Source organism: Halichoerus grypus, chromosome 7, assembly GCF_964656455.1.
Source record: "Halichoerus grypus chromosome 7, mHalGry1.hap1.1, whole genome shotgun sequence".
Classification (NCBI taxonomy): domain Eukaryota; kingdom Metazoa; phylum Chordata; class Mammalia; order Carnivora; family Phocidae; genus Halichoerus; species Halichoerus grypus.
The window spans coordinates 144,129,679-144,156,159 of record NC_135718.1 but is presented as its reverse complement, the minus strand read 5'-3'; the positions used below and the strand labels follow the sequence as shown (position 1 = coordinate 144,156,159).

The 26,481-nt window shown below is 42.7% G+C and overlaps 1 protein-coding gene across 1 annotated transcript in view; it reads left to right on the top strand.

The window, feature by feature from the left end:
- Nucleotides 1–26,281, top strand: part of RAB3GAP2 (RAB3 GTPase activating non-catalytic protein subunit 2) — a 97,289-nt gene extending 71,008 nt beyond the window's left edge. Inside the window, exons 22-35 of the mRNA XM_078078378.1 lie at nt 3,450–3,555; nt 3,803–3,963; nt 5,064–5,292; nt 9,507–9,680; nt 9,786–9,892; nt 12,370–12,436; nt 14,282–14,352; nt 16,799–16,834; nt 17,968–18,042; nt 18,331–18,549; nt 21,120–21,209; nt 21,461–21,682; nt 22,986–23,144; nt 23,346–26,281. Of these exons, the coding sequence (XP_077934504.1) occupies nt 3,450–3,555; nt 3,803–3,963; nt 5,064–5,292; nt 9,507–9,680; nt 9,786–9,892; nt 12,370–12,436; nt 14,282–14,352; nt 16,799–16,834; nt 17,968–18,042; nt 18,331–18,549; nt 21,120–21,209; nt 21,461–21,682; nt 22,986–23,144; nt 23,346–23,501 (1,872 nt within the window). The 3' untranslated portion in view covers nt 23,502–26,281. The remainder of the gene's footprint in view (nt 1–3,449; nt 3,556–3,802; nt 3,964–5,063; nt 5,293–9,506; nt 9,681–9,785; nt 9,893–12,369; nt 12,437–14,281; nt 14,353–16,798; nt 16,835–17,967; nt 18,043–18,330; nt 18,550–21,119; nt 21,210–21,460; nt 21,683–22,985; nt 23,145–23,345) is intronic.
- The last annotated feature ends 200 nt before the right edge of the window (nt 26,282–26,481 follow it).

The window sequence follows — 26,481 nt, the reverse complement described above, 5'->3', positions numbered from 1 at the left end:
TGTTAGGTCTTTCAGCAAAATATATTATTAGTGTTTACAAGGACATTTGAAATGCTAACTCTTCCTGTTATTTTTTCTGAACTATTTTAAATGGTAGTTTTATTGGAATTATGTTCGTGAAGAACTTATAATCTAGGTTGTGTGTGTGTGTGTGTGTGTGTATTCTTTTTAGGTTGTGTGTATTGTTAAATTTGGAAATACTTCTAGATGTACTATGCCCACCGATTTTTCTATAAAACTTAACATTTGATTTAGTCAGTATCATATACTATATTAGCGTAATTCACGGACAACAGCCTGATAGTTTTTTAAATGTTTAAATGTTTAAAACTATAATTTAATGTTTAAAACTATAACTACCCTCACTGGAATTTTATCAAGTTTTAATTCTGTATACTAAAACAGACCTAGTTTTCAGGAAAGACTAGAAAATAAGGCTCATTCAAAAAACTGACAAAATAAGTTTAAGTAAGACAGGGCTAACAGATGGCTTCTTCATGTTCTATCTGCCAGCATTTCTGCTGAGGGAAGGATTAAAACATCTGGGATGTTAATATTACAGGGGGAGGATACTTAGCAAAAAGTAAAGTTCATTAGGCATTAGAAGCATCTACCAAGAACCAGTGGGATTTTCTACGTCATTCTTAGGTACGTTCTTAGGTTTTTACCAAGTCTTAGATACTGCTTGACGTAGAAAAGAGGAATTAACTAAATTTCCTCTCAAGTTTTCTCTTAATAAAAATCTAATACATATCATCTGGTAATATGTCAATATGTGACATTTATATGTGAAATAACATAGTATACATTTATAATATGAATATCCACATTATGAATAATATAATGTGACATTCTTTGCTGTGATGTATTGAAAGGATATTTTGTATTTACGAGTTATAGAGATCGTTACCTTCTGTGTACTCTCTTTTTCTGTAATGTGTGTCTATGTGTATGTTTTTATGTGGTCTCTTATCTCTGTATTCTCCTCTTTGATTATTTTTCTCCTTTTACCTTAATTTTTCCTGAAGCTTAAAAAAATCTGTTGTTTATAAGTGATTCTAAAATTGTGTCATTGTGTTCTGATAGCTCCCACAGCAGCCTCTGTTTCATACCAACTTTTTACATGCTAAGTAAAGCATGACTGATTGACTTTTTAAAGTTAATAAACAAGAGGAGCGCCCACTAAGTTATAAGCAAAGATTACATTGGTGCATGAGAGTTAGAAACAGGGTTGACCTAGAGAGAGATGGAAGGAGAGTTAAATAGAACAGGGTTTTTTGTTTTAGAATTTGCTAAATAAAGGTGGTGGTAGATAGGGGGAGTGGTTAGTTGGAGAGAAAAATAGAAGAGTTTATAGTATGAGGAGGGAGTCAGGTCATGGCATTTAATTTGTCTAACCTTTTGGGTTGTCCATCTTTTTGAGCATTTTGAAACTTTGTTGCTGGTGAAGAGATGAATTAAGCTTTGAAAGACACTAAACCCATAGGTGCCTTAGAAACCTGCTGTGCTCTTAAAGCACCCTGCTCATATATTTTGGCCTAAAATTAATCAGAGTGACCCCAGAAGATAAGTTCTCCCATCCCGCCTCATTTCCTTTTGATTTGCTTTGTGTGCCCACAACACTGAGACAGGGTCATTTCCAGTTGATTTTGGAGTGACTTTGTTGCCTGTACGGGCAGCTCGTTTATTTTAGCCTGCCTAGTGGTTATAAGTAGCCGTGTTGTGTGAGGTGATGAGGTCTAGAAGAGAGGGAATAACCTTGATAAATGGATAAAGTCAGTCAGAAGTTTGTGGACCACACGGGATGTTGTGTGGCAGGTGGAATGCATGTCATGTAATATGACCCCAGTTTTATAAAGCGGTGACCACCTCTCCCCCATGCCCGCTCCCTAATGCTCTCTGTATATACTTAGAAAGCTGCCAGTGGCTTGGGCATAGTCAGCTCTCTGCAACCATTAGGCTGTATTGTTGTTAGCATTGTCTTTGTCTTACGGATATGCAGGCAAATATGAGAGCACATTTTTGGCTGTAAAAAAAAAAAAAAGGTTTCTTGGGACACCTGGGTGGCTCAGTCGTTGAGCGTCTGCCCTCGGCTCAGGTCATGATCCCAGGGTCCTGGGATCAAGCCCCGCATCGGGCTCCCTGCTCAGCGGGAAGCCTGCTTCTCCCTCTGCCTCTCCCTCTCCATCTGCTTGTGTTCCCTTTCTCGCTGTGTCTCTCTCTGTCAAATAAATAAATAAAATCTTTAAAGAAAAAAATAGGTTTCTGGATAAGATGAGGTAGAAAGGAGGCTGACGTAGGGAGAGAGCTAAGAGGTTTGAACAGAAAAGGGAGAAATAGACTCCTTTTGAAAGTGTGTGTTTATTTTTTATTTGTGCAAATTATGTGTACATGTACATGTCTATACACATGTACAGTTTTTTAAAGAGAAAAAACGTGTGTTAGAATCAGGCAGATCTTGGTTCAGACTTCAGTCCTGACTCATTAGCTATATTGTGCCGGGTAAGTTCCTTTTCCTTTTCATCATTTGTAAAATCTGGGAGACCGTTCCTGCCGCGAGGTTGTTGGGATTGGACGGGGTGATGCCTGGCGAGTACTAACATCTCCTGGTCCTTCGGTCATTCTCCCAAGTTCATTTCCTTCACACACGACTTCAACTTCCTACTCTTCATTTTTGAAAAGTATTTGTACTAAGATATTTAAACTGGTAATCAACCTTTTATTCTCAAGCTTTTTTTGTTTCTGTTTTTGTTTTTTTACACGAAGGTCCTGCAGAGCTAAAGCAGCCAGGCCTTTCACAATCACTAGTAGTTACAGGTGCGGTGCCATGCTACTGAACTTCTCATTATCCCAGAATTATCTATGTGCAAATTTTGTACATCTTAAAATATTTCAGTTTTAAGTAGATAGGCTGGTTCATGGGCATCTTAAAAGTCACTTACATTGATTTAGGTGTTTTTGCTTATAAAGTCTGTTTCTCATGTCTTATTAGTGATTTAAAAACTAGAATCTGATAGTTTTACTTATCTGTTCACCACTTCCAAGTCCACAGTACCTTGTGGCCAGTGTGGAGTAAGGTCCACAGCTCCAGATCCTCCCTTTCCTCCCGTCAGCTGAGTGGCTTCCCACCAATCTACTCAACAATCTATGCTAACTTGGTAGTAACCTTTCTGTTAATATGCCCCCTAATCAAGGTTCAACCTGGAAGGCAATGCTTAACCCAAAGAAGAGATGGCAACGGTGGAAGTTCCATATCTAACAGATGGTAAAGAATCTCTTAAGTAGACAGGGTACCTTGTTCTGCCTCTCATGTTACGTGATGTAATGAGCAGCCCCTTATTTCTCACCCTGAAGGACTGCATCCCTCATATACACATGTGTGCTTCCTTGAAAACTGCAGCATTTTGTTTGTTTTTTTATTACTGAAAATTATTTAAATTTGATTTCAGTCTCTGCTCCTGAGTGTTTGGCTGTCTAAGGAGAAAGATATTTTGGATAAACCACAGTCTGTGTGCTGTCTTCATACGATGCTGTCCCTTCTGAGCAAGATGAAAGGTAAAAGGCTGGTGGCTGTTGCAGTTCCATGGCCCTTGAGATGTGGACCACTGCTCTTGGAAATGACCTGAGCTGAAAGCAGGCGCTTAACTGACTGAGCCACCCAGGCGCCCCGTGGGTTAATCTTCTAATTCAGAAATTTACAAACACATCCTGGGGAATTTAGTTTCAACATTATGTTTAATGTTAAAGGTTGAACCGAGAGAACCGACGAGCTCAGTTTCTGACTTTCTCTTTCTGCCCGCAGTGGCCGTCGATGAGACCTGGGACTCCCAGCCTGTGTCTCCCTGGTGGCAGCAGATGCGCATGGCTTGTGTTCAGTCTGAGAACAACGGAGCTGCTCTGCTGTCTGCACACGTTGGGCATTCCGTTGCCGCACAGATCTCGAACAGCATGACCGAGAAAAAAGTAAGTGGGCGGGGGTGCACCTGTCCTTGGGTAGGCTGGATCTCTAGCTGTCCAGCCTGCTTGTCCTCGTCTGGGGCCGCAGTGTCTTTGGTGTTATGGAACATGTAGAGTTTGAAATGTGTGTCCAGCAGGTTCTCATCTGTCTTTGTGGGAGTGAGGGGTGCTGCCCTTAACTGGTTTATTCAGATGACATGCATACTTGAACTTGGCCGTCACCTCGTACTTTCCACCTCGAGGGGAAAAGTACTGCAGTTAGAGGGCAGAGACCTGGCTCTCTGCCAGTAGCTGGGGATTTGTGGTAAGTCCCTTAAACATGAGTCTCCTACTTCAGGTTCTTTGTCTAAAGGAGGTCAGGGTTAGACTGCATTATTTCTGAGGTTTGTTGTAGCTCTTGAGTTCTACAATGGTATTTATAACCCTCCCCCCTTTATAAACAAAAGTTGTTTTGGGCATAGAGTGTTGAAGGACTTGAATAAAAGTTTCCTATTGACCTTTTGCTTTGTGATTTTTCCTCATGTCTTATAAAGACTCAAACTTATTTTTTAAAAAAACAAAAAAAACATCTCTTGTATCTCATGGTAGATCAAATTTTTTCTAGGGGGACATGGATTTAATTGGATGAGTCACTTCAATAGGCCTGTAGAGATTCACTTAACATTGTCAGTCTCAGTAGTTTATATGCTAAACTTAATATTACTGGCTTAAGATGTTTATGAAAATGGAGAGAGAAGGAATTTGAGACACATTTTGTATGTTGGCGAGTTCCTTCTGAAGAGCGAGCACTACCCTGGTACTGACAGAAAAGACCGTGGCCCTTGTCAGAGATGGTCCTGCAGACTTGTTAGTGCGCATCGCATGAATCAGGGGCCTTGCCACAGGTCTTTCTGTAAATGTCCAGGCTCTGTCACTGTTGCCCCCGAATCCAGTCTTCTCCTGTCACTCATGTTCCATCCAGCCAAGCAGTAATATTTGTGAACCGGCGTCTGTGTGTTGCTTCGTGACGTGACCTGACGGTCCCTCAGCTCTCAAGTTAAAAGCTCATTCAAGTGACTGTTGATCCACAGCCTTTGCCAGAGTATCACCAGTGCATTTTCTGTTAGTTTTCCCAAACAGTTTTGGGTGCTGATTCTGAGGCCCTCACTGATTCCTGGGAGGCCCTTTCTCTGGACACTGAATACTGGAAGCTTCTACTGAAACAACTGGAGGACTGTCTCATACTTCAGACTTTACTTCACAGCAAAGCAAACTCGTCAACCTCCAAAGTGTCGTCGCTGCAGGCTGAGCCACTCCCGAGGCTTTCTGTCAAAAAGTTATTGGAAGGAGGAAAAGGTAAGCTGGAGTTATTTGAGCATTGCACATATAGATCTACATGTTTATGGTGTGGGCGTTTCTGGTGGTTTTTATAGAAGTGATCGAAAGGATGGGGAAAGAGAAATACATTTAGATTTTAAAAATTAAAAATAACCCAACGCGTATTTCTTCTCAATTAATCTTCTCAAAGTCTGCTTCTGTCAATTCCCTGCTCAGGAATCTGCACTACGTCCCCCTGCCTTAGAGAATTAGCCGTGGTTCTCAGAGAGTGCTCAGAGGACCTCAAGAGCCCTCCCTTTTCCGACTTCATGTCTGTGGGAGGCTGGGTTTGCCTCCCTTACTTCAGCCAGCACAGCAGATCCCAGTAGATGGAATGCAGAAGCTGATTGGAGAATCCAGATATAAGCTAGACAGTTGAAGAGATCTGCAAAGGTTGTAGTGTTACTCGTCTCACGAAACGTCTTGTCTTGCTTTGGGAAATATATTTTCATAAAATGTTATTAACATGTAATAGGTTTATTATTTGTATTTAAAAATGAATTAAGAATATTTTAAAATTTTCTCAATTTTAACTTCTGAGATCATAAATATGAATAAATATAATCCATAAGCTAAAGTTCTTTGAGATCGTCAGTAATTTTTAAGAGTTTAAGGAGATTCTGAGACTTAAGAAATTCAAGAACTTCTGGAACAAATAGAAACTGGTTCTCTAAGAACTTTTGGCTTTGAATCTAACCGATTTTTCCATTTCTTGCTTGTTGCTTGATTGTGGTTCAAATGAAGCATCTGTGTGATTCCCATCTCTAGGTCTGAGCCTGTCCCCTTCCCTTTCCCCGCCTGTCCCAGAAGGATTCTAAATTGTACTTACTCCTTTTTCGAGGCCCAGCTCAAACACTACGTCCTCTAAGAAACTGCTCATGATCCACTAGCTGCAAATTTTTTCTTCTTCCTCCTAACTTCCGCAGAACTTTATACCTCTTCTGTGATTTATCACTTTCTGCTGTCCTGGAACCATTGGGTTCTTGTGCTTATGTCCTGCAGGACCATAAGCATCGTAAATTTTTCATTGTCTTGGTGTACTTTCTTTTACCAGCAGCTCTGTCAGGCATTTGATACTGACTGTCTGTATTCCCGGATTTCTAAATACCCATGTATTTATAGATTTTTATTTAGTTAACGTGTCTTCTTCTTCTTTATAAGACTGTAAGCTTCAGCCTGAGAGGCAGGCTTTAGGTTTGGCACACATGTAGTGGCCTCCGGAGCTGCTCTCGAGGAACATAGGCTGCGGATGCTGTCTTGGCGCTTGCCTTCTTTTTTTTTTTTTTTTTTTTTTTTTAAAGATTTTATTTATTTATTTGACAGAGAGACACAGCGAGAGAGGGAACACAAGCGGGGGAGTGGGAGAGGGAGAAGCAGGCTTCCCGCTGAGCAGGGAGCCTGATGTGGGGCTCGATCCCAGGACCCTGGGATCATGACCTGAGCTGAAGGCAGACGCTTAACGACTGAGCCACCCAGGCGCCCTGGCGCTTGCCTTCTGCCTTGTCCCAGTTTGCCAGTATAACCCAGAAAGAGCTTATACACTTGTTTGGAGCTCTGGTTTTTGTGACTGCCACCCAGGGGACATCTCCAGATCCCCTGGCTCTGGTGGCCAGTGGAGCTTATGCTTGTGGTCCCATACTTTTAAAAGCTGATGTCTGACAAGTTACCTTGGTGGTGCATTTGGTTCAGCGTCCGACCCTTGGTTTCGGCTCAGGTCGTGAGATTGAGCCCTACCCTGGGCTCTGTGCTCAGCATGGAGTCTGTTTGAGATTCTCTCTCCCTTTGCCCTTCTCACTTGTGTTGTATGTGCTCTCTCTTTCTCATATAAATAAATAAATCTTAAAATAGAAGAAAGCTGATACCTGAGGTTCTGGCTTTCAGTCAGCCTGAATGTAGGTGTGTGAAGATCCTCTCTTACAGGACACTGGCTGGTCTTGGCACATCCTCAGCTACTGGGAGCTTTTAAAAATCTACTGGGCTGCTTGGATAAACGACAAGTTTCATCTCCTACCCAAGGCCACTCCTTGAAGACTGGAAGAGTCAAGCAAAAGGAAGAAATAGAGAAATATGTTCCAAGTCCAAGAACAAGATAAAACTTCAGGGAAGAAAAAAAAAAAACCCTTAATCAAATGGATATAAGTCATTTTCCTGATAAAAAGTCCAAAATTATAGTCCGAAAAATGCTCACCAAACTGGGGAGAAGAATGGATGAACATAGTGATAACTTCAAAGAGATGGAAAATAAGTAGACATCACAGAGCTTAAAGAATACAGTAACTGAACTCAGTATATGCTAGAGGGTTTCAGCCGCAGACTAGGTGAAGCAAAAGAAAGGACCAGTGAACCCAAAGGCAGGGCAGTAGAACTCACCCAATCAGACGGTTGCAGATACAAGTTGTTAGTTCTAAGCTCATGGTAACCACAAAGCAAAAACCTGTTGTAAATACACAAAAGATAAAGGACTATAAGCATACCACCAAAGAAAGTTATCAAACCACAGAGGAAGAGAGCAAGAGAAGAATAAAGGAACAGAGGAATGATTAAAGCAGCCAGAGAATAACATAGCAACGAGCAACACCTACTAGTAATTACTTTAATTATAAGTGTGCTAAATTTAGGTTTGGCACACATGTAGTGGCCTCCGGAGCTGCTCTCGAGGAACATAGGCTGCGGATGCCGTCTTGGCGCTTGCCTTCTTTTTTTTTTTTTTTAAAGATTTTATTTATTTATTTGACAGAGAGACACAGCGAGAGAGGGAACACAAGCGGGGGAGTGGGAGAGGGAGAAGCAGGCTCCCCGCAGAGCGGGGGGCCCGATGTGGGACTCGATCCCAAGACCCTGGGATCATGACCTGAGCCGAAGGCAGTCGCTTAACCGACTGAGCCACCCAGGCGCCCGAGACTCACTTTAGATGGATGGACACACAGAGACTGAAAGAGAAGCGATGGGAAAAGATACTCCATGCAAATGGAAACTTTTTTTTTTAAGTTTAAATAAATTATGTTTTTTAAAAGACTTGTGAAAATTTTTAAATTATAAACTCTACACTCCTTGCTGCCACCTGCTGATAGGGTAGGACCATCACTGTGATACTAACCTAAGCAATATAAGCCAGGGCTTGATTCTGGAATGGAAATTACCAAATGATTTGGAAGTCAAACATAAGAAATTGGAATACCCAGCACACTGCTGCCGTTTATTATCCCTGATAATGGTGATTTTACTGTGAAGCATTCTTTTTGTGGAAAGGTTTATATTTGAATCAAAATAGGAAGAAAGAAAAGGTGTTGATAAATTATAGAAGAATGTATAATTTGTTTTAGGTAATAAACAGGACTCTTTGTCTTGAGTGTTTTTCAGTTTGCATTTAGAATTTTTTGGCCTGTGTCGATGATTGAAACATGGCATAGCATCATGTTTCTTAGATGTGGCTAAATTTTGCCCATAAATATTCCATGTCGGCAAGTTAGTTGACTATTAAAAGTAATATGTTGCCCTAAGAAGCCTCGATAGGTATCATACTAATCAGTCTGTTTCACTTATATGTAAATGAATATGCTTTAGGGGCGCCTGGGTGGTTCAGTCTGTTAAGTGTCTGCCTTCGGCTCAGGTTATGATCCCAGGGTCCTGGGATTGAGCCCTGTGTCGGGCTCCCTGCTCCATGGGAAGTCTGCTTCTCCCTCTGCCCTTCTCCGTGCTTGTGCTCTCTTTCACTCCCTCTGTCTCTCTCAGATAAATAAAATCTTTTTAAAAAAATAAATGGGGGCGCCTGGGTGGCTCAGTCATTCAGCGTCTGCCTTCAGCTCAGGTCATGATCCCAGGGTCCTGGGATCGAGCCCCGCATCGGGCTCCCTGCTCAGCGGGAAGCCTGCTTCTCCCTCTCCCACTCCCCCTGCTTGGGTTCCCTCTCTCGCTGTGTCTGTCTCCGTCAAATAAATAAATAAAATCTTAAATAAATGAATGAATGAATGAATGAAAGTGTTTTAAAGATGTATTCACCCCTTCATCTGTGTCTGATAAAGTATATTTTGAATTTGTGGACATGGAAGCTGTGTGGTATACAAATAGGTACATGCATTTATATGTATCTAACATGGGCGTATAGAGCTGTCCTTAGATACCAGATATCCCACTTGCCCTTGCTGTTTTTGGTGAGCACTGTAAATTTTCATCTTCTTACCTCCACACTGTAGGTGGCATTGCAGACAGTGTAGCCAAGTGGGTATTTAAACAGGACTTCAGCCCTGAAGTATTAAAACTGGCTAATAAGGAAGGAGATGCGGAAAACCCAGATGAACCCAAAGAAGGTATTAACAGAGATTTACTTGAAGTGTCAGAGGTGGACATGAACCTAGGAGCCATACCAGGTAATCCATAAATACGGAGAAGTATACAGTCCAGAGTGGAGGGGATGTGGCTGCGTCTTTGTTAGGGAAAGAATAATAAATCTGTCACTCTCCTGTGGCTTTCAGACTTGCTGCATTTAGCCTACAAGCAGTTTCCGTGTAGCCTTGAGCTAGACGTGCTGCACGCACATTGCTGTTGGGAGTATGTTGTGCAGTGGAATAAAGATCCAGAGGTAAGATTCTCGCTCCTTCTTTCCTGTTAATTCTGTTGTTGTGCTCATGTTGTATATATGTGGGACTGTTTAATTCAGTAACTTACTGTAAACACTGAACTTTTCCCCTTTGGGATGCCTCTGTACGAGGAGCTGTGCTAGGCCTTTTTCATGCATTCTCTCTCAGTCCTCACAGAGAACCTGTGAGGTATGGACATTGTCACTACCCCACTCTGGAGAAGGGAAAACTAGGCTCAGAGAAGTTCAGTTCCATGCCCCAGGGCACACTGCTAAGTCAGGGTCTGGGCCAGGATTTAAGCCTAGGTTTCTTTGTTTTTAAAGCCAGTGTGTTTTGCCCCATCCTAGTTAGGTTGTGATAAGTATATTTTTTATTTCCTTTTGAATTCCTACATGAGACGGCACCCACTTAATAGAAACTTTTTAATATCGTAGTTATCAGGATAAAAGCCAGGGTGAAGATCCTGATGTTAACCTGTGTCTGCTTGTTTAGATATCCCTGTGTTTGTTCATCACTTCTCTTATGTTTGTCTCAGAAAAATCAAGAAAGCCATGCTGTGTACAAGGCTGACTCTAGTCCAGGGTTAGCCTATGCCTTTTCAGCTCTCTGCTGGGGCATCATTTTCTGCCACTTTCTCTCCCAGGACAATCATAGTCTGGAAGCAGAATAGGAAGAAGGCCCCAAGCTGGGGGGCAGGAGACCTGAATTTGGGTCCTAGCTGAATTTCTGACAAGTGTCTGGGTTTGGGCCAGTCACGAATCTCAGAAACTGTTTGTTCCTTCCTCTACCCTTTTTTTTTTTTTTTTTTTTAATGAAGGTGCCAATCCTTCGGGATTGATGCCAGGATTAAGTAAGATGTAAAAACATAGGATGGATATTCCTCTTTGCCAGTAAGTCCTTCACTTAGGTCTCCCTGCTCTGGTAAATTATCCCTCTCAAAGCAAACTACTTTATTGTCCTTATGTCAGGTTGCACTTTTGAAGAAAAAAATCTCACTGATGAACCAATTCACACTAATACATTAATTAATGATACTCTGTCTCCCCCCAAAAAATGTTGTCTTTAATATGTAATCACTTACATATTAAAGGAAAAGATTTTTTTTAAAAGTGCTTTAAACAAACGAATGGGCTTTGATCAATTAAATCTTGACCAAAAAGTGATTTTAGCCCAGGGGACCCTCCTGATGGCCCTCGAGTCACCCTCTTCAGTGGCCTGCATGATAATTGTGTTTGGGCTCTCTACTTAAATGAAGATTTTTCCTACATGAAAAAAGAATGTTAGGACTATAATAAGGACATAATAGTTTCTAAAATCTGAATAGATTAATTCCAGATTCAGGTCTAACACAATGATATGTAAGAAGAAAACTGTTTTACATCATTCATTATAAACTGAAGGCAGCTTGCAGACACAGAGCTGAGGTCAAGCCCCATTGCCTCTGCTCACCAGCTGTATGACCTCTGGGAACATTTCTGAACCCTTTGTTCTTGATTTTTCTACTAAAAGTAAATGAGGACTGTAGCTATCTTGAAGGGTTGTAGCAGTTTCTAGAGAAAATGCATGCATAGTGCCTGCCATTTTGACTGGTGTTATCATTGTCTATTTAAATTGTTAATATTTCAAATAAGTGGCCATATTTCTTTTTTTTTTTTTCTTGTTAAGTAGTTCTCTTTACCCCATCCGAGCCCTACTTCAGTTCCATCATTTTACACACAGCTTCCTTAGGATCAAAACAATTGAAATTATCTGTGGGAAATCGCTAACACTGATATGTGTTATCAAAGGTGGTATGTTTAGTGTTTGTAGCTATAAAATTATTTAGCAAAGATCTGGATGATTTCATCGGTTTTACATGCTATATATGAGTGTTACGTAAGCAACTACCTCGATTAGAAGGAGTTGAATTTCAGACGTGTTCCCCTTCACTGCTTTAGTTTATCTCCTTGGCACATATCGCTGACCTACTGTATAATTTACTTACCATATTTATTCAGCTCCCTTGCTAGAATGTAACCTCAGTGAGGGCAAGGATTTGGGTCTCTTTGTTCATTACAGTATCTCTGGCGCCTCAGACAGCCTGGTGCATAGTAATTGCTCAATAAATGTTGAATAATGAATGAATGATATTTGCTACAAAGTAAACCCACATCTGTGTGAAATTCAAGTATTTATTAGAGAAAACACTGCTGTCCTGTCACAAGCCACAGTGACTTTTGATTCCAGATGTCAGCATATATGACCTGGGGTTTTTCTAGGTATCAATCATCATATAGATAATGTGAATTTAGGAGAGACCATTGACACTGTCCTATGAAAAATTTTCTTTTGCCTAATACTTCCATGTTCTTATCACCACATTCATGGGTAGCTTTATGTAGAAATTTATGTAAGAAGTCACCATTGTGTTTGAAACATCTGTTAAATGATACCTCTTTTTTTTTCTCTCTCTCTCTCTCTTTTCCTTCCTGTATGTAAGGAAGCACGTTTTTTCGTTAGGTCAATAGAACACTTGAAGCACATTCTTAATGCACATGTTCAGAATGGTAAGTAAATAAGTGTTAAAAATATAACTGGTGGGCGCCTGGGTGGCTCAGTCATTAAGCGTCTGCCTTCAGCTCAGGTCATGATCCCAGGGTCCTGGGATCGAGCCCCACATCGGGCTCCCTGCTTGGCAGGAAGCCTGCTTCTCCCTCTCCCACTCCCCCTGCTTGTGTTCCTGCTCTCACTATCTCTCTCTGTCAAATAAATAAATAAAATCTTTAAAAAAATAAAAATATAACTGGTGGATTCAAAAGAGGCAGGAATCTTTAAGTTCATATTCTGTTAAGTTTTTATCTGATGGTCCTACCTCCTAACACGTAACTGTGTATGTGTATGTGTATCGTGACATGCAAAGTACTTGTCTTTTAACTGCTTGGGAAAATGCTCTTCAGAAGGGGATGTGAGGGGAGAAGTAAGGAGAATATTCGACATAAACCACTGATTTTCTTTTTAGGTCACAGGTAGATAAGGAAAGAGGGCTAGGCTTGTCAGGACTGAAGTTGCTGATGAAAAAGTTAGGTAGCCACGAGCCTAAGAATATACGGTACAGTCTTGTGCTTCTTTTAATTCGTGTGAATGTTCTCCATTGGCCGCCGTAACGGGGCCGCTGGTGCGTCCTTGACAGTGTGGTGGAAACGTTGTAAACAGGCTGCGGCTTCCATTAGATACATGGGTTTCCCTGGAGGAATTAATGGAGGGGCTCGGCACGAGGCTACTTAGTTATTTTACTAAGTGGTGACACTAGACGTTGCGCCGCATAGCGGGAGGTAGCAGCCTGCCGTGCGTGTGATGAAGTTTCGGGAAGTACTTACTCTTCACCGGTACCACCTTCTCGCAGGTGGTATGACATCAAATTAGAGAAATTCTAAAATGTCTCATTTTATGTGAAGAAAACTTGAAAATTTTATTCATCTCTTAGAATCTTACCTTCTTCCTGGGGGGAAAAAAGAAGATTGAAAGTGACTCATTTGGAAAATAGGGTCTCTAGAGAATTCTGTGGGGCTAGTATTTAAGACTTACCTGTTTGTACAGTGAGTCAGCCTCCTGGCTTCTCCACAGCCCGAGGCCCTCACCCCTAGATGCAGAAGCAGCCACCTGCAGAGGAAGGACCGCACGGGAAATGTCGTGTTGAAGCTGTCTAATGGACAACAGTTTCAGAAATTTTGATGCCATGGTTTATTGAATATGGAAGTATATAGCCCAGATTTCTTGTGTGGTGGTTTTTGTATTTTGTTTTTTATTACTTCCTTATATGTCACTTTATTTGGTGGTTACATATGAAAAAAAATCAGTTTTGGACATTGGGCTGTTTCTCTCGTTTGGCTGTTTTGAATAAAGCTATTCTCAACACTCTTATACATATCGTTGTGTTCCTTTATGCAGTAGAATTGCTGGGTTATATGGTAGACACATAGCGTTAGTAGATATGGCCAGTTTTCCAAGTGGTTTTATCACTTTCTGATGCCCCCAGCAATCTATGAACTTTCCAGTTGTTTCCTTATCTTCCCCGACACTTGGTGCTGTCATTAAAAAAAATTTAGCCTTTGTGTTGGTTGTGTAATGATATTTCTTTGTGATTTTAATTTGTATTTCTCTCATAACTAATGATATGGATCTTTTCTTAGGCTTTTTAGCCATTTGGATATCCTCTTACACAGCTCAGTTCTGATTATCATTGAAGATAAAGGTTTTTATTAATTTTACAAATATTATATAAGATGTAAGAAACGATACCTAAATAAATAGCCCATATAGCTTTATAAGCTTAGGAAAGACAGTAATTTGTTAAGTATGATAAAAGAAAAAACAGATAAGCCTTCTACTTACTACTTATACTTGCTATCTAGGCATCGCTCTGATGATGTGGAATACATTCTTGGTGAAAAGGTTTTCTGCTGCTACATACTTGATGGATAAGGTAAGGTAATTTTAAATTTCATATACTTGTTTTCTTTCCTTGATTGATTGATATTAGAAAGATTACTTACAGTGGGCCTTGTTAGACTATTTTTTATTTGATATTACATTTTACTAATGCTCAGTTAAATGTAATGCCCAGTGCTGGCATTTTGATGACCTGAAGAAGAACCTCCCAGATCCTCGAGAGTACTTTCCTTTAAATGCCTCTTAAGCAAAGAGAGTGAGGCTTGTGCTTGATTGAGGGAAGGATTTGCACCTTATTTTTAATTAAAGTGTACAAATGTACAGTTAACTCATCAATCTTTGGGTGTAGGACCAAGGTATTTTCTTTGAATGGGGTCAGCTGCCGTCCTTCTTTGGTTTTCCTACAGAAAACTCACCGCTGATGCCTTCCGTGTGATTTCTAGATCCTGTTTCTTTATAAAGTGGTGATGCAGTCTGAGTACAAAATCTTTAGATTTTAAAGTTTACGCCCTCATCTTTGTCGTTGCTTCCTCTGCATGTCCTCCAGTAGAGCCCGGAGTCAGCTACTCCGTACAGCTTTTTAAAGCACTCAACCTGCTGTTCGTATAACAACTCCCTTTTTTCTTCTCACTCACATTTTATCAGTTAATTAAGTGACATCATTCCATTATTACATATGACAAAAAGCCTAAGTAGCGTTAGGAACAGACATCGCACGTGGGCACAGGACTAGCCGCCGCCCCCCAGCTGGGCACCCGGGGGGCCCTGGTCAGTGTGTTCCCAGGCCCGGCAAGAATGTAAGCGGCATCGGGTAAGCGGATGTCAGGAGAGTTACCACCATAATGACAGCATGTTCTTTCAGATGTCCATGGACAGACATTCCTAAACCATGAGCACTCCATCCAGACCCACTTTGGGCCACCGCTCCCCTGAAAATGCTTTCTTTGCTGTGACTGGTAACACGTTTTTCTAGTTAAACCTGGTTTTCCCCGTGTGCTCACCTTCCTGGCCCGCCTCAGTGTTTTTCCCCCACTCGCTCCTTTCGGCCTTGCTGCCGGCCTCACGTTCTCCTTCCCCTCCGGCTGCCGTCTTCCGGGAGAAGAGCAGTGCGTGCGAAGCTTTTTAGGTGGTGTCACTGTGGTTTTATACCGTTCTCACATCGACGGCCACGCTTGAGCCTCACAATGTGGATTTGAATTTAAACAGTCCTGAACGAGGACGCAGAGAGTTTTGATGATTCATTCGATAAATATTTATTATAAGTATCTCTTACGTGCCAAGGACTGTGCTAAGTGCTGTGGTTGCGGAGTTGCAAGTCCCAGCCCCTGCCCTCCAGGGACTCACAGTCCAAAAGGTAAATAGGGTGCTTTGGGGACTGAGAAGAGGAAGTAAATAACGAGACAAAGGGAAGGCTTCTGAGCTGAATTGTGGAGGATGCGTGAGTCAGTGGGAAGCCGTGGGTGAGAAGGAAACGTATTCCAGCAGAATCCATGTTTGGCTCAGAGCTGCGAGGAGCTTCGTGTGCTGGAAGCACAGGCCGGAGGAAGGAGCGGGAAGCAGAGCATGGAGTATTTCCTGGGCGGACTGTGGATTTGGGGTTTTCTAACACTCTGTGTAAACTGCCCAGCGTAGGGTCTGGCCCCTAGTGTGAGGGCTCACTGTAGCTGTGATTTTATCTTAAAGACACTGGGGCGGTTGTAAGCAGAGGAACGATACGTTCAGATTTGCATTTTAAAAGATGATTCTGGCAACGGTGAAACATGTTGGGATTGGGATGGACCGAGTGTGGTTGTTTGAAGGCCATTGCAGTGATCTCAGTGAGAGGCAGCAAGGCAGAGAGTCCTTGGTGCTGGAGTCCCGTCTGCCCTGGTCGATCTCCTGCCTCCTGGGAATTCTTATCCAGCCATGTTCCCGAAGAGCAGAACTGCATCTCCTGCTTATTACCGTGTTGTATAAAGTATGCAGTAGAACTCACCAAGTACTTATGAATCGAGAAGATCATCCTGTTTTCTGAGCTAGGAATATGACATCTGTCCGCACCAGATTGTTTTTCCTTTCTTCTGACCATTTAACATTATTGTGTATCTTTATCAACAAGCAAAACTCTTCGCTGCTCTTTATTCATAGCCTTGAGTTTGGTTCTGGACTTTAAGGCAACAGTTATTTGTACAAAGTGAGGAACAGATTTTTAGAGTTGTTTTTTTTTTTTAATTCAAAAATATTATTTTTGAAAAGGATTATTTTGTGAGCCCAGTGATGTATTTTTCATAATATATTTTCCAGAAGCTGGCCCTGGAGCAGAAGCACGTCCACTACCACAAAGTTAATTGCACTGTGTAATAAATGAGTAGAACCAACATTTATTTATAGCTGAGTTTATTTTTTTTAATTTGCTTACTTTTTTACTTCCTATAGTACCATAGTAATGCCTTTTTATTTAAATTGTTAAATAAATACAGTATTTTGTGTCCCGTTCTTAGGTTGGAAAATCCCCAAAGGACAGGCTGTGCCGAAGGGTGAGTGGATCTCCCTTAATGAGACGCGGAGCTGTCCGTCCGGCACCTTACGGAGCCCCTTATTCACTGCACGGCTGGGCTTGGCCTTTTACCATTTTGATGACCTATCAGGAGATGAGAAACGTGGAAGGACAATACGATGTTAAGGAAACAGGGCATGAACTGTGGCCAATTTTAATTTACCTTTCCAGATTGTCAGATACCTTCCAACTAGAAATTTATAACTGCAGCGCCCAGTGTCCCATGGAAGCAGATTCATGAGGGAATTTTAGCTACTTTATGTAATAACCATTGTACAAATGGTCTTCAATAAGATTCCAGCCCACGGATACTGGGCTTCTGTTTGAGGCCGGTGATTAAGCAAAAGTTAGCACTTTTGCTCAGAACTTTGAAATACTCTTATTACAGACACCTTAGGAAATTCTGGGACACGTGAATCCAGCCATGCTAGGCCCATAGTCCTGACAACCCCACTGTGGGGGATTTCTGATGCTGTGCTCTTGAGAGTGGCTGGGACAGCGTGCACACACACACACACACACACACACACACACAGTGAATGACGCAGGATGAAGTACTTAGGATGTGAGGGATTTCCTGGTTGTTGGTTTAAAGAAGATGGTGAATGCAGGGGCACCTTGGAGTCAATGGGAATGACCTGTTGCCCACAGCATGAGTGTGGTCTTTAGCTCACAGGCTTGGGGATTCTGGTTTTGTTTAGAAGGTTCAGTTCCGTCCCTGAAGGGCGCTCTGCAGCCAGACCAGGCTGTTTCCTGACGACTTCTCAGATCGGGCTGCCATGTGGCATCTGACCACGTACCATGGTTAGCGTGCCTTAGCGAGCTCACCCGAGACCAGCAGCGCCATGATCCGTGGCGACTGATGACGCCACGTCTTTACGATACATGAACAACACCGGCTTTTATGAAGCCCATGGCGGTACCATCTTTTTTAAAGCCTAATTTTAAAATCCATTGAATCTCAAGAAAGAAATTAAAATGTGCAATGCCTTGACTTTCAGATTCTTGCCCGTCTGTCCAGCGTAGTGTCCGTCGCTCAGGTGTGCTGGGTTCTTCTGGTGGTACGTGTAGCAGTTTTGTGCAGGTGCTAATCGTGTTCCTTCTTACAAACAGGATGTGGGCATGAGTGACACAGCAATGACCTCTTTCCTTGGCTCCTGCTTGGATCTTCTTCAGACTTTGATGGAGGTAGAAGAGGTCTATTTTCATTCTGAACCTTCTCTAAGATATTAAGCGTTTTTAAAATCATTGGACTTAAGAAAGGACTCTAGAAAGAGGTTTTTTTCATCTATTCGTTTCTAAGTTTTGACTTAAGCCCCCCAAATAGTGGTTTCTTATGAAGAACTAGATTTGATTTTTTGTTGTCACTTGGGGGTCTGGGGAGAAAAGGGGTTTGCACTTTCCTCCTCGTAAGCGCATTAAGATATTTATTTGCAAGCTCGTATTTCTCCAATTCTGAATTCTCCAAACGTGTAGGCCGACGTTAGCCGGGATGAAATGCAAGCGCCTGTCCTGGATACGGAGGACGCGTGGCTCACGGTCGAAGGACCGACCTCCATAGTGGAGCTGGCCCTGGAGCAGAAGCACATCCACTACCCGCTGGTGGAGCACCATTCCGTCCTCTGCTCCGTCCTCTATGCCGTTATGAGGTTTTCTCTGAAGGCCGTGAAGCCACTCTCACTCTTCGATAGTAAGGTGAGGACCTCGGAGGCCTTGAGAGCCGTCTCGGAGCTGAGGGCTTAGCAGGCGCGGGCAGGACGATAGGCAGGATTGCCTTCTGTAATCCAAGTTGCTCACTGCTTCTGGGACGTGTATGGGGTCACTCGCTGGGGGCTCTCTGCTCGCTGTTCTCTGCCAGGCTGCCTGTAATACTGGCTTCCCGTAACTCTTCCGGTTCCAGAGTCTTGCCCTGTCAGCTGTCTGCCGTTCTCGTTCTGCATATTCTCGGATAGACCCATTTTCTCCCTCCTGGGTATCTCCAGGCCCGACCTGTCACCTGAATTTGAAGTGTATATTTCCTTTTTTTCTTTTTTTTTAAGATTTATTTACTTGAGAGAAAGTGCATGAGCGCGAGCAGGAAGGGCGGGGGTGGGGGGGTGAGAGAGAGAGAGAGAATCCTCGAGCAGCCTCTGCTCTGAGCAGAGAGCCCGACACAGGGCTTGATCTCACGACCCTGAGATCATGACCTGAGCCGAAATCAAGAGTCGGACCCTTAACCAACTGCGCGCCCCTGAAGCGTGTATTTCTGTCAACTGTCTCTCTTCAGATGGGCTGTGCGACTTCAGACACCTCCTATCTAACACACCTTCACCCCTCAGCCCCCCGCCCTTGACCTAAACCGCTGTTCCTCCTAAACCCCCGGCAGGGTGGGTGCTTACCTGTGTGGGCGCAGATGGGAAACCTTGAAGTTCCTGAAACTTCCCTTCAAGCCCCACATTGACTATAAGTCATTCTTGTCGATTCTTCCTTAAATCACATCCGTCCATTCCTCTCCATCACTAGACCCCGAGTTTTTTTTTTTTTTTTTTAAAGAAAACCCAAAATGAAGTGCCTAGCTCAGTCCTCCCCCCAAAAAGGGAGTTTGTGAAACCGAACACATCCAGAACTGGACAAGCCCGGCGGTCTCAGCCCGTATCGTGCTGCGGTGCGGAGCGCGCCTGAGACTCACGCAGACAGGCAGTGCGGTGCGGCTAGTGAGTCAGGACCCTGCCCTGCCGTTTACTAGGCCAGTGAGTCTTCCTGCGTTTCCCCTCGCCTCCGCTTCCTCATTCAGAAGTGCTCGTTCCAGGGCCTACCTTATGGTTGTTGTGAGGGGGAAGCGACGTACTGCACATGCAGGGCTTAGCAGTGTCTGCAGCGTAGTAAATGCCAAATGGTGTTACACATGTGCACACACATCCCCCACCCCAGAGGCCCCCGTGTAGGGCAGCCCCTTACAATAACTAAGACCACCGGGCGGAAACTACGGGGTAACAGACTATGTGTGAGTATGTGGAAAAACTTTTTTTTTTTAAGATTTGATTTATTTATTTGAGATGGGGGAGAGAGCCGGGGGGGAGGGGTAGAGGGAGAAGCAGACTCCCCACTGAGCAGGGAGCCCGACGCGGGGCTCGATCCCAGGACCCCGGGATCATGACCTGAGCTGAAGGCAGACGCTCAACCGACTGAGCCACCCATGGGGGCGCCCCTGTGGAAAAACTTTCAGCCCGATGTCCAATTTGCAGTGCACTAAAGGATGAGGAGCTTTATCCTAACTGGCAGTCACACTAGGTGACCTACGGTCCTAGATAGTTGGGTCTACAAAGTCCATTAGAAGGTACCCGGGGTGACTGCGGGGCAAAACACAGCAGCCCAGGACGATGGGGTCGTCTGTAAACCCAGATGGCCTAGCGGGAAGTGGGAGGCCTGGGACGAGAGCCTGGGCCTTCCCAACTTCCCAAGGCCGGTGCTCTTTGCTCCATATTACATTTCCTTCCAAGGAACTTCTGAAATCCAACTCTCTGATGTTCTGCTTTGGGTCTTCAGATACACGTCTGTTCTCTTAAACAGGGTGTCTTCAGACAGTTGAATAAGTGTGTTTAAAAGGATGCGGAGTACATGCTAGGTCTTAGTTATTGGTTACTGCATAACAAATTACCTCAAAATTTAGTGGCTGAAAACAACATTTTGTGGGTTGGGAATGTGTGTCGCCCCTTATTTAGGTGCCTCTGGCTCAGAGTCTCTCATGAGTCTGCAGTGAGGGTTTCAGCCAGGGTTGCAGTCCCATCTCAAGCTCCCACTGGGGGAGGCAGGGGGATCCACCTGCAAGCTTACATGATGGCAGGCAAGACTGTTCTCGCCATAGGCACCACTCCCAAAATAGGGCAGGTCACACCATGGCAGCCGGCTTCCCTCACGGCAAGTGAGAGTGAACAGGAGCACCAGGGCAGAAGCTACAGCCCTTCTGTCATCTAATCTTGAAAGCGGCACTCGCGTCCGCCTAATTCTGTTCGCCAGCAGTGAGTCCAGCCCCCTCTCAAGGAACGGGGCGGGGACGGACGACACAATGCATGCGTACCAGGAGGAAGCGGGGCCAGACCTCAAAGGCTGCCTACCACATACTAGATAATTGTTATAAAAATTAAATAAAATTCTAAAATGTGACTGTTCAAGTAGAATCAACCATGAGTTACTAATTAGATGACTTAATTTTTTAAAATCTTTCTGTCCTTCCCTTAATAATAATCCATACTTAGCCGTTTTCTTGGTCTTTTCTTTCTCTTTAGGGGAAAAATGCATTCTTCAAAGACCTAACTTCAATTCAGTTATTACCTAGTGGAGAAATGGATCCAAATTTTATTTCTGTACGACAACAGGTAAGTTATAGTTACTGGATTTGATTTTTGTCTCTCAGAAGAAAGTAGGAAATGAAAAATTTAGCTGGCCTCAAAGAATGACCACTTCTAAAGTATTCTTGAAACCTAATTTTCCTTTCAATTATACGTTCCTTTTTGATAAATAATTTCCACGGAAAAGCCACCCTCATTGACAGGAAAGCCAATTACTGTGATTTAGACGTTGTTTAATGATGCGTACTGACGGTGCTGTGTCCTTCTCCGTTGGCAAGTTCTTACTGAAAGTCGTCAGTGCGGCCGTCCAGGCTCAGCATTCAGTCGTGAAGGACAGAGAGTCCTCAGAAGAGGCACCGACCACTCCTTTTGGGAAAGACCAAGATTGGCCAGTTCTAGCTGTGGATTTGGCTCATCACCTTCAAGTTAGTGAAGATGTGGTTCGAAGGCATTACGTGGGGGAGCTCTACAACTACGGTGCGGACCACTTAGGAGAAGAGGTAATGTCACCCTCTGAGTGTGAGGTGGGGGCTCAAGTCACAGAAATTATGGTTGGAGTAAAGAATCCATAAGGTCGGGGCGCCTGGGTGGCTCAGTCGGTTGAGTGCCTGCCTTCGGCTCGGGTCATGACCCCAGGGTCCTGGGATCAGGTCCCACATCGGGCTCCCTGCTCCGCGGGAAGCCTGCTTCTCCCTCTCCCACTCCCCCTGCTTGTGTTCCCTCTCTCGCTGTGTCTCTGTCAAATAAATAAATACAATCTTTAAAAAAAAAAAAAAATCCATAAGGTCTCCGGTAGAGCTTTTTTGCTTTTCCTTTTGTTAGGACTTCTAGGCACAAAAACAACAGAATATTAAATATAAAAGTGTAACCAAATTCCTGTTTCTGGCCTGTGTTTAATAAACTCCGACAGTGTGCCAGGCCTGTTCTATGCAAAGGGACCTATCGGTACCCAAAACAGACAGGATTCCTTCCTCATGGAACTGACGGTCTGCTGGTAGGAGCAGAAAAGCATGCTGAATTTTTTTTTTTTTTTTTTTTTTTTGAGATCATGCAAGCAGGGGGAGGTGGGTCGGGACCAGAGGGAGAAGGAGAGAGAGAAACTGAAGCAGGCTCCCTGCCCAGCACCGAGCGTGACGCAGGGCTCGATCTCACGACTCTGAGATCCTGACCCGAGGCTGCGGCGCCGCAAGCGTGCTACGTTTCGTACCGGGTGAGAAGCGCTGTGAAGAGAAACAGGACCACGGGAATCAGCAGGAGCTACTACAATACGGTGGTCAGAGGGGACAGCTGAACCGAGCCCCCAAGATTGAGATGCAGCCAGTCACGCAGGAAACTGGGCCAACAGTGCTTGAGGCGGAAATGATGGAAGTACAAGGGCCAAGGCTAGAGGGCCGGTGTGGGGGACCGTACGTAGTGAGCGAGGACGAAGACGTCGGAGAGGAGGTGCGGAGGTGGGCAGGAGTTACGTCCAGTGTCGCACAGCGCACGGTCGGTCAGTGCATTCAGAAGCCCTTAGAAGGTTTTAAGCAGTCATGATGTGATTTAATTCCCTTTCTTTGCCAGAAACTTAAAAAATGACTCTTAGTGTCATATTGAATCGAGATATTAGGGGATAAGAAAAATTCGGTAGTGGGCAGAAATTTGAATTTTGAATGCTAAATTTGATTTGGACTTTTTTTTTTGGTTGTATACATGGCCGCAGCGCAGAAGTGAACTAGACTCTTCACTGGCAAAGCCGTTCCTAGACTAAGTACCTCTGCCAACTCTCACCACATACACACTTGTCCGTGCTCCTTTCCTCAGGCCAGTCTCCAGGTTCACGACAAGGAGGTCCTCGCCTCGCAGCTGCTGGTGTTAACGGGGCAGAGACTGGCTCACGCGCTCCTGCACGCCCAGACGAGAGGAGGAATGGAGCTGCTGGCCAGACTTCCCCCCACGCTCTGCACTTGGCTGAAAGCCATGGTTAGTAGGAGCGCGTGAGATCGGTCGGGTCACTGGATGGTTTCTTAAAGGCGTATTTAGTAACAGTTAAGGAGAAAAATTAAATTATGAGTTTAAGCTCGTTCTGAAGAATTCTTACTGGGAAATAACTATCCTGACAACTCTTAAGTGAGTAACGATTACTGTTGTGTGTAACTGATTATTTTTGTGTCCCATTTGCAGAACCCCCAAGATCTTCAAAACACAGAAGTGCCAATTGCAACGACAGCTAAACTAGTAAATAAAGTCATCGAGCTTTTACCAGAAAACCACGGGCAGTATAGTTTAGCCTTACACCTCATTGAAGCTGTGGAGGCCGTATCTATCCCTTCTTTATGACACCTACCTACCGAAACCGGTCTCAAATTGTGTGACTAGAACATGAATTAGTGCATGGTAATTTTACATAGTAAGATCTGGAATTTGATGGAGGGAGTATGTCTTTTTTCTTTTGTAAAATGAATAAAAATACATACTACTTTTTAAAAGTGCAGTCCTGGCTAAATTCCACTCCTTTGGTTAATATTGAAAATAAAATATAAACAAATATCAATTATACCATTAATTACTAACAGATGTTTTACTGTTTATTTCTAATTTAAGCACTTAAATAGCTTTATGGGTAAACTTTGCTATTTCAAATGGGTTATAATTTACAGATTATGTTCTTATTATCAGATTCTATATTTCGTACTCGAAATGTTACTGTAATTAAACTTCAAATGTGTTCATGTATAGTCCCCATCAGTAAAATTAGAGAAACATCCCACTCGCTTTTGTTGGCATGCTTAAATCCAACATCCTGGGCTGCCGCCTGGAGTTCTGGATGCGGACGGGTTCTTTCCCAGAGGTTTATGCTGCCGCCACCGGAGGAAGATGACCTTGCTTTGGAGGAGGAATGGGTTCGAGATCATCATATTCATCAGAAGGGACACTAAACATTAGAACCCTTAACCTGTTGTCCTTCCCAAAACTGAGATTCTGAGACGCAAGCAACACAGCAAAATTAATTACGATGTAAGTTAAGATTTACTTTTTGCCAAGATTTGAAGTTGTATCCACATCAGGTCATTGTAAAAATGTATTATCTTGTAAAATTTATGTTTTAAAAAGCAAAGATGCTAAAAATTTAAGTCCAGTTTATTTTTCCTACAAGTGTTTAGAAATGTCTGCTTCTGGGATATGGTAACGTTATCTGTTCTTGGAACAGTAAAGGCCTAGTGATATTGTAGCTTTACAAACCTACCTCACAGCTGGGTTGAGGGAATAAAATACAACTAATTTTGTACCCTAGAGTGCCTAGAGCAGTCCAAGTGCTGAATAATTACTTGTTGATTAAAACCAGATTAACCAAAACTCTGTAAACAAAGTGTTTTGAGTTCTACAAATACCAAATATTTATTAAGGTAGATCTGTGGAATGTAGCCATGCAGTGCAATTACTGCTCTCTGTCATGGATCACAATTGTTATTCATAGTAACTCATTGTGATACGGAAGTTTGTTGCTTCACTTACTTGTAAGAAGCCAACATTATCAACTGTATAAAGCTGAGGAGTATGCCCCTCAAGGATATGAAGAAAACATTCTCATGTTTGCGGATATCCCAATTTAAATTATTTTTAACTAAAAGATCACATCCAAATAAGACTTGTCGAAAACTTAATAATTACTGTTTAATTTAAAAATCTTGAAAGATAGAAGTTTTAAGAGGTCTTGGGTATTTGGGTGAGGGCCTGTAAGTCTGACCGAGGCGCACACCGTGTCCAGTAGCAGCACCGAAAAGGACCTTATGCTCGTCCAGCCTCCCGCCTCTGCTGGGATCGCCACTGGCCCATCCAGACACAGTCCTGTGAGTTCTTGTAAACCTCTCTAGCTTTATCTAGTCACGTGTTATATGCATTCTAAAAGATTCGTTCTTCCTGTGATTTTTCTACATACTCTGAAAGTAGTTATGAATTTTGGAGGCTGGTCAAAGAAACTTTACATCCTCACTTTGATTCGATTATCACTTTTGGGGGAAGGGGGGTACCTGATAAACATGTTAGATAATAAAGCTGGTTAAACTTATTCTCGTAGGACACACAGATCTGGGGATTGTTGAGAATATTAATAAGCTGAAATATGGTTCATAGGACCATAACAGATCACTGAATTACAAATCTGTAGTTACATTTGTGATCCTAAAGTTTACCGTGCGAAGAATTTTAAAATTGAATTCTGAGTTATATGGTTAAGAAAAGCAGTTAAATATTTTACTGTTTCATCAAGGCATTTTAAAATAAATCTGAGAGAAGAAAATACCTGTGTATACATTCTGTACCAAGAAAGAGCCACAAATAAAGGAATTAGATTGTATGTGGGATGGGTGATTTCTGAAACAAAGGTATGTTGCACTTTCTGATGGGAAGCCAGTAACAGTAGTGTTTTCCTAGCGAGAACTGCCCGCTCCCCTGACACCTTTCTTCATTAACATTCAATGGGCATCTGTACCCTGTTAAATTCCACTTTATAATGCTGAAGAAAAACAAGTGTTCAAATAATCGTAACTTCTACATTTCAGGTTATGTTTAAATGCAGAACTCTATAGAAGAGCCAGATAAACGTAGGTGAAGAGGAACACATCACCAACTTTCTAAATGCTTCATACTTTTGCAAAAAGAAAAATAAGAAATGGAGAGAGTTTCACTCTTTGTTATAAAAATTTGTCTAAGGTACAAGTAAGCACTGTTACATTTAAATTGCTTTTTTTAAGTGGTTAATTACAACTTAAAATCAAAAGAGATTTAATAATACTAAGCTTACATGGAATATAATGTTCACTTATTGAGTTGCTGTGGTTCATTTCATTTGAGACAAATCTTTTTAAAGTACTCCATGGCAACACTGAAAGCCCTCCCTCACCCTGACAGAAATGAATTTTTTGGGCTTCTAAAAGTTAGATTTCTGCTGAATAGAATTAGCCGTCCCTAGAAAGGTTTTAATCCAATACTGAATTGTTTATAAAATGCTGTTATCTATTGTAATGTACTGTAAGTAGTGACATTCTGTACATACTTCTATTTTCTGTGTCCACTGTTGTGAACTTATGTATATTAGTGAAATAAATTTTCAGCTTTCATGTTGTTTCAACATTCATAAATATCAGTATTAAGATTTTCTTTTCCCTCTTGTATGAGAATAACAAGTTTGGTGATGTTTTCTTTCTAATGCACACAAAAAACCTAGCTGTTGTGAAAAGGATGATGTTCACTAGTAAGGCAGAACGAAATCACTCTGTCTCTTAAGGGAAACACACTTCTTGCCATTCTCCTTCAAGAC